The sequence below is a fragment of the Eucyclogobius newberryi genome, unplaced genomic scaffold (assembly GCF_026437365.1).
Source record: "Eucyclogobius newberryi isolate DKJ021-1_F unplaced genomic scaffold, fEucNew1.0.hap1 SCAF_2, whole genome shotgun sequence".
NCBI classification, from domain to species: domain Eukaryota; kingdom Metazoa; phylum Chordata; class Actinopteri; order Gobiiformes; family Gobiidae; genus Eucyclogobius; species Eucyclogobius newberryi.
This window is the reverse complement of record NW_027315834.1, coordinates 17,716,699-17,729,736: the sequence shown is the minus strand read 5'-3', so window position 1 is coordinate 17,729,736 and position 13,038 is coordinate 17,716,699. Positions and strand designations below refer to the sequence as shown.

Below are 13,038 nucleotides of genomic sequence, written 5' to 3'. Positions count from 1 at the left end.
TTTGCATGTTCTACTTGTGTCTGCGTAGGTTTTCTCCGTGTACTCCAATTTCCCCTACCAATAAAAATATGTGTATGAATGAGTGTTGGGAGAGTGAATGCAGGACAAAGATGAAAATTAGTCCAAATCCGGGATATTTACATCATGTGATTCATGTATGTTCATTAATATGCACTGTCACCAAATAAATATAAATATAACATAATAATATACATTCAATTAATACAAATTTAAGTAAATTGATTTACCTAATGTTAAATTACATTTAATTTAATTTAAATAAGAAATATGCTCTAACCATGTAACTAGTATAATGTGTTTAGTAATTCCTGAAAATTGTCCTCAAGTAGGATTACAAGATATAAGTGCTAAACCAGAAATATCTCCAAAGCTTTTTTTCTAACAAAAACGTTATACATGACAATACGTTTCAAACTTAAGATCCATTTCTTTCCAAATCAAATTTAATCACTTTTCCACTAAAGAAATTATGAAAATGATCGTTTAGCCGTAAATGAAAGAACTTCTGAGTCGGTGAATACTGGCCACAATTTGAGAATTGTTTGTACTTTGTTCATGTTCATGTGTCCCTCCTCATTTGACAGTTGTAAAGTGTGATCCTTGTGTTTCCTTGAAGCTGCGATCTACTCCATGTTTAGTCTGTTCCTTTTGCATATCACTGTCTTAGTAACTTCAGTAAAAAAAATATATATATATATGAAGCACAGTTAGTTTGTGCATCTGAGAAAAGTCTGCAGATTTTTAGGCTGCATCTTTGGATCTATTAGAAATGATTATGTGTATTTACAATATTGAAAGCATTAAACACTGCTGTTGATATCATTTTCAAACCAAAAATGAGCACAGTCGTGCCACTGACCAAAAAGGCTTATTGAAGATCCCCCAAAGCCCATGCTGTAAATGCCTTTGGGAAAATGATGGATTTCCTATGAAAATGACAACAAAACATGCAGAAAGCATTTACTCAACAGTGCTGTTTTTTTTTAATACACCTGAGCCAGACTACTAATTTGTTCCCTGATTGACTTGTAGTTTTGATCCAGAGCGTTTAGGGACTTTAGAAATGCTGTCGCCTTGATGGCATTGTGTCAAACGTCTGAACCTGCCAGCTGCCTGAAGAAAGCCAAGAGCACTTGATATATACTGTTCCTTACCACAGTATTTGAATATGCATGAATACATGAGTTTCCCAATATTCTATGACAAGCTTTGTGGACATGCCCCATATATTATGGTTGTATAATGAAATGTGGGAGAATATCAGAACTAATTACTCTTGATCAGGAATATTTTGAGTGAAATGTAAACACTGGATCCCAATCAAACGCTGTGATCCTGTACTCAGCATGTACTGCCATATGGTCTTATGGCCCACAAGTGTATTTTAGATCAAATGAACATATTTGTTCCATTCTGATGGATTTTTTACTTTTACCTCAGTGCATAAATGCATGATTTAATGGACAACAGCCCTTGAATCACTGTAACCCAGGGATATTGTGATAGTTCAGCCATAGAGGGGGGTAGTGTTTGTGTGCTGCCTGTCAGTAGGCTATATATGAATCAAGTGTGAAGCTGCCTCCATTCATCGCAAACCTTTACTGGCACTATTCCCAAAAATATTGCTGCCAAATTGGTTAAAAGCCAACTTTAAAACTTTCTCTGTGTATAAATGGTTGAAGTGTTTGACATGCTAAGCCTCATCCTGTTAATGTTATATTGTGTTTTAACATGATTCCTGTTTGTTAAATTGTTGAACATATGCAGAAGAGTAATAAAATAAAATATATATCTCTATGTGTTTTGTCTAAATAAAACTGCACAGCAGCAGCACAAGCTTACAGACACCAACCCACATGCATCTTATACTTAAGTGGTCTAAGTAACCCTGCATATATGATTAACAACTTACTTTGTCGAAGACATGGACAGTTGGCTGGTATGGTATATAGAAACAGCGCCCCATCAGACACAACAGAAAACTACACATTTTATATTAAAGAGCAACTCATCACTCATGGAAGATAATGCACATCAGGTAACTCCCCGGCCTCAGGTCAGCCTGACTGCCAGTTTGATCAGATAAGAGCCCCTTTACTTGATCAACAATGGGTGAAATTCAGTGTTGCACACAAAACACAGAACAATAGAAGAACAAAAGTATGCAGTCAAAAATCAAGATATATATTATATTAATAAAAACAGACTTGCAACTTTCCTTAAATCAGTTTTAAGGGTAGGATGGGTTGGTTGGGGACATGTGTTTTAATGGAGGGCTGTCACATACAGATCTGCGTGTACTACACTACTCTATGACATACATATTTTTCAAAATTCCCCAACTTTCGTTATAGATTGATGGAGTCATTTCAGTATAAACAATAAAAATCATTATGTCGAAGTGGAAAAAACACAAAAAATCAGGAAATCACATTTGTATAGTATCATTGCAGAGCAATAACCAAAAAAAGAAACTGTTTTAGCACATCAAAGCAATATTCTTATTTTGCACTATAGTCTGATTGACTGTAATTGTTTTATATATACTCTATTTTATTTTGTAAATTCTTATTTTATATTTTTACATGCATGCTCATTTTATAAATAAAGGAAGTTCCTTGTTTGTGAATTTTGTTCACCAACTATGGCAGTAGACTTTTTTTATTCTAATTGTTTTTACCACCTCTGTGACTTTTCTTTTTCATTTGAAAAAGCCTATTAAAATGTTGATCATTTTTTATTATGTATCTTTTGTCAGAATTTAAGCAAACTATGTATTACTATATTTTTGCGACCATCAAAAAAACAGGAGTAAAGTGGTTGTGGAATTAAGTGGATTAACAGAATCAAGCAAAAAAAAAAAGCTTTAAAGCTAAATTATCAATTATATTTTTTACAACGAAAGAAAGAACAATAAACTGTACAATTGTACTCCCTATAATAATGGGCATTACAAAATTTCAAATAGCGTTTTAGGGGAGAAAAAAACCTATGTTTGTTTATTTGACAGGGACAGTACAATTAAACATTACCAACGGGTGACCGATGTCAGGACATGTACATAAGGCTTCTAGCCACAGGCTGATTTGCAACCGCCGTCCTTGGTTAGGCTTTTAAAAGTTTTTTAAGAGGATAAAGTAAGTATAAAAAATACAGAAAAGTATAAAAAATACAGAATACATATGCAAGGTATGTCTGTCCACTAAACATCCCAATAAAGTCATGTTCACACAGTTGGGTCAAATATGGGTCAAACTAAGGTTTGTAACCAAAAAATCTCTAAATATGTCTAATAAAGTAGACAAAAATTGCCAATTTAATTGTGAAATATTACAATACATTTTGTGTAACTTTTATGGGCCACCACTTGTAATTGTCTTTCTTGGAATGTTTCACTTAATGGCATTATTTTTTAGCTATGAAGCATTTACTGAATTACAGGTGTTTTAATTCCTCTAAAATACCTGGTTTCACCTATTTGTTCTGGTGGAGGCACCAGCTTGTCTCAATAGAAAAATATACTTTAATCCCATATCGTGGGTAAAGAAAAAAGATCTGCACAGAGACTTACAGACCCTCCACCAGAAAAGTTTTGCAGTTAACCTTTAAATTTGTCTAACTACTGCTGCTACCAGTGGTAGTAGTACCACTAGGGCAAGGCTATGTAGCTTTGCAGTTTAAGTAGACTATGCATGTTTTTTTAGAAAAACAGAGTCCAGATGATACACCTGAATTTGTTCTACAATAGCATGTGTACTTTAACTGAAGGTATATAAGGCAAGCTCGGTGTGTTACCGATAAAAGCCGCCTAAATAAATATATTGTATGTTTGCAGTCAATGATTTAGTCATGCCTGTGACATTTGCCAAAACGAAAAACATGCACTGCACAAATGCAGAGTTGAAATGTTTAGGCAAAGTGCCACGGTCTGAGTGATGCAGAGATGGAGGCTCAGAGGTCAGAGGCGAAAGGCATCCCAGCATCCTCGCTGATTGGCAAAGGGATGTCGGCCATCTTGGATTGTAGCGGTGAAGAAAGATTGATGCGGTGAGTCTTTTTATTCGTTTTATAGTCTTTCTTTATTCAGAAACTAAATGTACAGGAATCCATTCAAGGCGTGCACGTTCAAAACAATGTTACGACAAAATGTTGGGCAAATGCGTATGCTTATTTTCCTTTGCTAAAACAAGTAGTCGCTTTCTGTTGTTGTTGTTGTTGTGTGGGACGGAGGCGAGCTAGGCCCAAACACGAATAATCAGTATTTTATTTGTCAAAACTGTCAGTTTGTCAAAATGACTGCAAATTATCAACCAGATTACATCGAGGTTGCTGTAGCTGTTATGCCATTACCTGTAGTCGTTCCTCTTGTTTGTCATTCAGCCAAATAGCCTGCACTGTAGAGTGTTAGCTCAAATGCTAACATGTATGTTGATGTATTGTAAGCAGTTAACGTTAGCAGAGAGCTACACTAGCTACAGCAGGAGCTACTTCTAGTAAATATTAGAGGTTGTTCTTGTTTCATACTTACTTACTTATACAGTGAAGTATACAAATAGCCTGTTACACTCTTCTCTTTTGGAACACAATGGTTGGACCAGAGAATCGTTCAGTTTGTTAAAGCTAACCACTCTGTGTTACTATGCTAATAGCAACCTTTTTACGACACTGCTGCACAGGGAAATTTTAACTTTTATTGTTACGTTTTTTTTAATTCATCAAGAAATGCTTCTCCCAGTGTCAAGTGTGTGCTGTGGGCAGATTCATGCTTTGGATCATGTTAACGTTGTAATGCACGTGCTATGTGCTGCCTCTGTTGTTGTTGGGATTAGCTTGTTTGGGTCTAAACGATTTTGTTCTCCATAGACAAAAACAACGAAAATAGTCACGGACTGAACCTCCTGATGAATTAAATAAATGTGAGTAGGCAGAAACGGTTTAAAGCTAAACAATATCAGTATATGTGTATTTTTCCTTTCTTCACAAATTGATATACAATCTGCCAAATACCAGCATAGTCAGTGACCACCTTGATTTTCCACAATTTGTGATATTCTGTGGTTACTGTCAATTTGTCCACAATATTTTTGCTTCCTGTTTATTAAAATGTATTCAGAAGCTCTGCTGCTTGCCAACTTAATATGTGTGATTCTCTTGTATAAACTCATGTCTTGTGCTACCACAGAAGTCCTCTTGCATTGCCACGCTCAATACATAACCATTATTTATTGAATGTATTGAGTGATGTGCCAACCACATATTTGAAGCAGTTGTCATGTTTAAAATGTGTGCTTTTTCAGGTGACACACGGCATGTTTGGTGCTAACCGGAAGAAGTTTATGGAGGGAGGGGTAGAGAGCGATTACACAGATGACACCAGCCTCTACTACAGCCAGCAGTCCATGTTCCCTCCACACCGCGCTGACAAAGATGTAAGCAAACTGAATAAACCACTATATATATGTGCATCACTTCATATAAGACTCCTGTTACATGTATCTAACCCTACACATCCAACCCTACATGCACAATACTTTAGCGCAGTGCTTCTCAAACTTTTTCTGGCCCTTAGAGGATAGAAAATATTATACTGGGATAGTAACTGGAAAAAAGTAAATAATAATTATATTTTACTATTAAAAACTTCCAAGTTAACCTGAAATATCAGTAGCCTAATATTTTAATTCTATAAAAATCGGTTTAATCCCTATTTGTCCGGGAGTGATCCGTTGTAGAAAAATATATATAGTCATCTGGACACTGTTTTAGGAAAAAGTTTGAAAACTCGGATACTTATCCTACTCTGAGTAAACCCTGCCCATCGGGTGGAACCTCCTGTTTACACTGTTTTTGTGGGGGGGAAAGGTTTCATCTGAAACGAATATTCTTTGTTTATCCTAGCAGCCATGTAATGGGTCATCAAAGTCCTGACTGTAACTCCCTCATCACAGAGTACCAGATTAGCATCAGAATAGCATCAGCTATCGGTAGGGATGCATACCTAAACCCACGTTCAGGTTCAAGTCCGGATTCGAATCCAGAGGTTTAGGTTCAGGTCCAGACCTAATGAGTCCGGCTGAACTCATGCCATTTTTGCATAATGTTATAACAGCATAACACAAGCTACTTCGCTAAATTAAGTTGAAGACATATGAACAAGGACGACTGTCAAACACAAGGCTTAACTGCAGATTGAAATAAACTCAATTTATCTGGTTTATTCACTGTTTATTAACAGAAGTTACAACTTACAAATCACAAGCTACTAGCTAGCTAACACACATTCATGTGTTTTACTAGAGGAACAACTTCCGAACAAGAGCAAGTTGAGTATTAGTATTGGGGCAGCTATTTCAGCTGATACTGATGTTTGTCAAGTGTATTACTGGTTTGACTGGGCTGTTCCCCACACTTGAAGTTTAATGCCTTTTAGATACATTTCCACTCTTTAATTTTGCAGAACCGAATCACCGGGGTTTCGTTTTTTTTGGACCTGAACCGAAAAGTTTTTACAAGTCCGGATCCGGTCCTGCGGAGCGGTACGCATCCCTAGCTATCGGCGCGTGGCTTCAAAATGCTGCTGTACACAGCTGGAAAGAAAACAGAACTCAAAATGATCCAAATACATAACTTCTTTAGAGACTTTTGGCTAACAGTGGGGGGAGATGAAGGATACTTTTCCTCAACCCCCTTATATATGGAGAAGAAGGTTATAAATTGTGCCCAATAAGTAGCCTGTAGTGTTACTGCTGTGTACATGCTTTTACTTAGTTTTTTTTATGTCCGCAGTCAACTAATATAAAGCTTAAAGGTGGTATGGACGATTTTTTTCAGCAATTTTTTTAATCATATTTCCTCGTGGCGTGGATAAATCATTTGTCCTGCCACGTATCAATCATAAAACGCACCTACCGCTCACCTGCAGCCGCGTCAGGCTCGTCCCCACGTTTCCGCGTGCCTAAGCGCATGGATCTATCATAATATAGTTCCCTCAGTGTACGGGGCAAAATGAAGACGGAGAAAGACAGTTTGAGCTGACGCAGAAGTGGACAGAAATCTACGGGAGACGAGCGATGCGATGCGCTCCGTTGCGCTAATAAACGAACGCACGTGTGTGTTGTATCAGGCCGCACGGGGGAGTGCGCATGCGCACTTCCGCCTGCGCTCTCAAATCGCCGAAAAATCGTCCATTGCGCCTTTAACAAAGAGTTTTAGATAGTATTTACTATTGGATTCTACATTTTAGATTTCTTACTTTAGCAGATACATAACTCCCCTGAATGTTTGATCAATTAAAAAAAGGCTGTGGCTACAGAGCCGCGGCACGGTCAAATAGCCCAGCAGTTTCAGGAGCCGCGGCACGGCCATATAAGATAATTCTTTATTGTCCCACATGGGGAAATTTCATTCATATAGTCTCATGGCTAACCCTAACCCGGCGCTGTCTTAACCCGGCGCTGTCTACCCCGGCGCGGTCAAATAGCCCAGCAGTTTCAGGAGCCACGGCACAAATTAGCCTAGCAGTTTCGGCCACACTCCCAAAAAAAGCAAACTATTATTATTTTACTGAAATTCTGTTTGTTTTATGTTCAGATGTTGGCATCATCTTCTGCCTCCTCAACGGGTCAATTGTCGCAGCTAGGAGCCAGCTTATATGGCCCACAAAGTAAGACAGACTTTTTGTCAAATACTTTTTAACTCACTTTAATATGTAGTTTATTACATTTAGTTGTATTTTTTTTAAAAGGGCTGCATAATAAATCTACACAATTTGTCTTTTCAGGTGCTTTGGGTTTTCCTATGCGTGGTATGAACAGTGGTGCTGCACCTCAGCTAAGTCGAACTGGGTTGAACCAGTCTGCCAGCCAGCTTTCCAGTCATGCCAGTACACCAAACACAGGCACAATGCACACGCCACCTTCTCCCAGCAGGTACACACTCAAGACCAGGCCATTTGTGGACTTAATATGTTCAACCCAAAGGTGCTATTATATTGTGTGTTGTGTTGCAGGGGTATTTTACCTATGAGCAGAGGAAATGTCATGAATCACAGTCAGCAGGTGGGCGGTCCAACGGGACAGTCTGGAGGAATTGGAACAGGAGTAGAGCGAGGTGGAAGCAGCGGAGGCAGGAGTGGCAGCATGGGCAGTCCGAGCCGGTCATCACCAAGCATCATTGGGATGCCCAAGCAGCAACAAGCACGGCAACCATTTACAATTAACAGGTAATCAACAAGAACTGCATCAATTTGATTTTACTTTTACAATCCTGAAAAGTACTATTTAAAACCTGAAAAATAACAAATACTATTATCGACCTAAACTTAACTTTTACTCAGACTATGGGTTTGTGTAGTTTTCCCATTAACCCAAAAACAGGGATATCTTATATTTTACAATTACCATGTTTGTGTGTACTGCATCAGTGTTGTATTTGAAAGTTGTACTGCTTACATTACTGTTACTGTTACTGTTTACTGTTACTGTTTACTGTTTACTGTACATCCAAAGTAGCAGACTCCTTGCTCTACAGAGAACATTGTTGTGTTTAGTCTTATCAGGCTAGTTTTTCTCTCTAGTCTGTTTTTTTATGTATGAAAATAAATGATGTCTTTGGGTGTGTTTCTGGCCAGTATGTCGGGGTTTGGGGTCAACAGAAATCCAGGCTTTAACATGAACAACTCCTTATCTAACAACATCTTCAATGGCACAGGTAAAAGTCCTGTCTCAACTCACGTTGATTTCACATGTTTGTACAAATACATTAACATTCTGTTGTATTTTCTGTGATTAGATGGCAGTGAAAATGTGACGGGGCTGGACTTGTCAGATTTTCCTGCATTAGCCGACAGGAGTCGGAGGGATGGAAATTCAAATCCAACTCCACTGCTCAACCCGCTGGCCGGTCGAGCTCCCTATGGTAAAAAAAAATCATGAATTGAACCTCGCTTTAATTAAAATTTTAACCTAGAGCCATTAACAAGCATTTCTGTGGATTTTTAGTTGGCATGGTTACTAAACCGTCCAGTGAGCAATCGCAGGACTTCTCCATTCATAATGAAGATTTCCCAGCTCTCCCTGGTCCAAACTACCAAACAAAAGATCCCACAAGCACCAATGAAGACAGTAAAACGGTTAGCATGTTTGCTTATGAATAATTAAGTTTTGCTTTAGGACAAACGGGCCCTAATTTGTTTGTATTTTATATAGAATCTGAACTCGTCAGGAAAGTCTGCATCAAACTCAGATGGTCCAAAGTTCCCAGGTGACAAGAGCTCTGTAGCATCGAGCAACAACAATCAACAGAAAAAAGGGATCCAGGTTCTTCCAGATGGTGAGACACAATCTATCTTTTTGGACTTTAAGCCGCTACTTTTTCCCACGCGGCCGATGCAACGGTGCGTCTAATTTATAGATTTTACTGGCTAAAGGCCACCGGGTGCAATCTAGCAGAAAGCGCAAGCCAGGCTTTTAGATAGGATTTGAAAACACCCCGTCCAGTGTTGTCGCTGGGCTGATGTTTGAGGATGGCAGGCCGTAGGCGGCTCTTACAAAAAGTACTTACAAATTTGCTTTATGGAAAGCCCATATGATCACACTCGCCACAAGAGCAGCGTACTATCACGGCGTATTTTCCGACGCTTTTACAAAATAAAGCTTTTAACACCGAGCGCCGTAAACGAGCGCCGTAATTACGCCATACGCCGCACCTAAGTGGCGGAGTGTGATCATATTTGCTTTCCATATTATTGAGCGCCGTGGACAGCGTGAGCATGGACGGTGATCTTAAATATCCTATTTAGATCACTCTTTTCACACCTGAATGTTACCTGTAGGAGCCTGGTCAATTCAATTAAAACGGGGTTGTGACAATTTACGTTCAGCAGTGCTGTAGGTAAATTGTGACTATCCCGTTTGTGTGTGTCTGTGTGTGAGAAAATAGCTCCCATGCGGTGGAGTGACCTATTCTCAACCTGGCGGCTGTTTTTCAGCCTGGCGCTATCTTCTGGGTAGCGCGCGGCGTGGTGGCGCATGGTTATCTTAATACCTGGCGGTATCTTTTCAGCATCGCGGGGGCCCGCCGCACCATGGTGGCATATTTTGGGCATGGCGGGGGCCTGCCGCAGTATGGCGCAGCATGCAAATTTTCACTTGTAAACAGAAAACTGTAATGGCGGACTATTGTCAAATGCTTTCCGGCCCGATTTAATGATAATATTTTCTCTAAAATGTATTAATAAAATGGCCATCCACATTTTAAAATACCCTGTCCAAAATACGGGAAGACGGGTCTCTATCTAAAGGCCTGGCGCAAGCGTTTGACACACTAGAAGAAGATGTCTGTGGACAGTAGACAAACTTCGTGTTCTCTATATTTCAAGCTTCAAAACGATGTGTGTTTTATTACAATCAGACTCATATTCACAGAAATTAGTCCACGGGCGGCGGGCGTGCCACAAGCCCTCTGGTTCAAAAAACAACTGCCGTGTCACTATTGTGTACTGTATTTATGTGTAAATATCTCATGTTACAACGTGGACACGTGCGGCCCGTATATCTACAATTTATATTTTCTTTGTAAATTTTGTGTGCGCGGCTTTTATTCAGAGCGCTGTACAGCCAGAAAAGTAGTAGTTGTTTTATTTTGTATAAATCTTGTATATATAATTGTTTGCATAAACTAACGGCATGTTTTGCCTGCCATTTTCAGGGCGAGTGACAAACATCCCTGCTGGCATGGTAACGGACCAGTTTGGGATGATCGGATTGCTCACGTTCATCCGGGCAGCAGAGACGGATCCAGGCATGGTGCACTTGGCATTGGGCTCCGACCTAACCACACTTGGGCTCAACTTGAACTCTCCGGAGTAAGACACATTCACATTTATTACACCTTTGTATTTGGTCTTATATGTATTTTCCAATGTTGATTTTCTCTAAATCTGAACATACTGTAAATCACTCTAAAATCACTTTCAAAGTAATTTATGATTATAGTAAACTGCCATTATGGGAATATTTGTTCTTAAACACATATATAAATAATATGAACATTTTTAAAACGTGCCGGTGTGTGTATATAGGAAATTATATTTTTGTATGGTTATTAAATAATAATATTTTCTCTCCTTTTAGGAATCTGTATCCTAAGTTTGCGTCACCGTGGGCGTCTGCTCCTTGTCGGCCACAAGACATAGGTTGGTTTCTATAAACTTAAAGAGTAACTAAATGCCAAAACGACTTACTTTGTGTGTGCATATATATATATATATATATATATATATACATACATACATACATACATACATACATACATACATACATACATACATACATACATACATACATACATACATACATACACACACACACACACACACACACACACACACACACACACACACACACACACACACACACACACACACACACACACACACACACACACACACACACACACACACACACACACTTGAAGCTTGTTAACAGCAGGCATTGGCTGTTATTTGAACAATGTTTCCTTTGTGCAGACTTCCATGTCCCCTCAGAGTATTTAACCAACATCCATATAAGAGACAAGGTAAAATTCTCCACAAACAATGTCATACTTTGTTAGTCTCTCCTTTTTCATACGGTTTCTTATCCGTCTATGACTTACAGTTAGCAGCTATAAAACTGTCTCGGTATGGAGAAGATCTGCTGTTTTATCTCTACTACATGAATGGAGGAGACTTACTACAACTACTAGCTGCAGTAGAACTGTAAGTACAAAGTTGTACAACTTGTATGTGGATGTTTATTGTATCAGGTTTAGAGATGTAGTGAGGAACTGTTTGACGCAGATTTAACAGGGACTGGAGGTACCATAAAGAGGAGCGGGTTTGGATCACCCGAGCACCTGGTATGGAGCCCACGCTGAAGACCAATGCCTATGAGAGAGGGACCTACTACTTCTTTGACTGCCTCAACTGGAGAAAAGTGGCCAAGGTACAAACATTTTTATCCTTGTTAATATTTAAAAGTAGTTTACTACTTTAAAAGTGTTACGTCATCTCTAACCTTGTCACTCTAACATAATTTTTTTTAGGAATTTCATTTGGAATATGACAAGTTGGAAGAGCGACCTCATGTTCCCTCTACTTTCAACTACAATCCTGCCCAGCAGGCCTTTTGATTGGCTCTCCTGCCATGTGGCTTCACAATCACCCACTAGGTTCTTCTGTTCTACCCACAAAAAGAAAATCTGGCCAATCTGGACAAGAGACAACACGTTACATCTCCTCTAGAAAAGACTCTGATTTTAACTTTTCAGATTATATTTTTCATTTACCTCATATTTTAATTTTACCCTCCTTATAAGTTTGCTCGGTCTGTTACATGCAACACAGTTCTATTACAACATGCACTGGCAGCACTGTCAATAACTGTCCATCTGATTGAGTGATCTATGTTTCTACTCTAAAATATGACTATTTTTGTCTAGAAAAGTTTTTCCACTTAATTTTAAGAACTAGATTTTAACGCAACATTATTGATCACCTTTTATGATGGATAATTATTTGGTACTGTGCTTGCTGTGTTGCAACTTTTCGTTCTCTGTAAAAGAAAAGGTTAGTGATTTCACTCTATCACTCTACCTGGTTTTTGGCATTACAAATCATACATCCTTGAGCAGACAGTCAGCACAGTCAGGAGAGGAAATGCAATGTACATTGTAGCACTATTTCATAATAAAAAATGAAAATCCCTCTTTTGTTTTGTGCCTGCCTGTTATGTGGAAGTAAATTATCTCCCATTTTTTAAGACCAGTAGTATTATATCAGGAAGTCAAAAAGGTTCAGTGTTTTATCATATTTATATGGTGCATTAGTTTCCTCTGTAAACTGTCATTTGTTATTGCCCAAATGTTAAATTAGCACTTTTGCTGCAAAGATTTACTTTTAGGACCGTTATATTCTTACCACATGCTTTCATTTTATTTTATATGCTTTCTTTGATTCCCTTTTGCTGGAATGTCATT

At 38.6% G+C, this 13,038-nt stretch overlaps 1 protein-coding gene across 1 annotated transcript; it reads left to right on the top strand.

The window, feature by feature from the left end:
- Nucleotides 1–3,969: 3,969 nt before the first annotated feature.
- LOC140367430 (CCR4-NOT transcription complex subunit 2-like) lies at nucleotides 3,970–12,766 on the top strand. The gene is made up of 15 exons (XM_072453911.1): nucleotides 3,970–4,068; nucleotides 5,319–5,450; nucleotides 7,612–7,684; nucleotides 7,802–7,949; nucleotides 8,030–8,242; nucleotides 8,651–8,730; nucleotides 8,812–8,937; nucleotides 9,021–9,151; nucleotides 9,228–9,351; nucleotides 10,729–10,885; nucleotides 11,154–11,215; nucleotides 11,549–11,598; nucleotides 11,679–11,779; nucleotides 11,861–12,005; nucleotides 12,106–12,766. The coding sequence occupies exons 2-15, from the start codon at nucleotides 5,331–5,333 to the stop codon at nucleotides 12,190–12,192; spliced, it is 1,617 nt and encodes a 538-aa protein (XP_072310012.1). The 5' UTR covers nucleotides 3,970–4,068; nucleotides 5,319–5,330; the 3' UTR covers nucleotides 12,193–12,766.
- The last annotated feature ends 272 nt before the right edge of the window (nucleotides 12,767–13,038 follow it).

Coding starts and splice junctions, on each gene's coding strand:
- LOC140367430 (XM_072453911.1), top strand. CDS start 5,331: ATGTTTGGTGCTAACCGGAAGAAGTTTATGGAGGGAGGGGTAGAGAGC. Junction 7,685..7,801: donor CAGCTTATATGGCCCACAAA/GTAAGACAGACT, acceptor TTGTCTTTTCAG/GTGCTTTGGGTTTTCCTATG. Junction 8,243..8,650: donor CAACCATTTACAATTAACAG/GTAATCAACAAG, acceptor GTTTCTGGCCAG/TATGTCGGGGTTTGGGGTCA.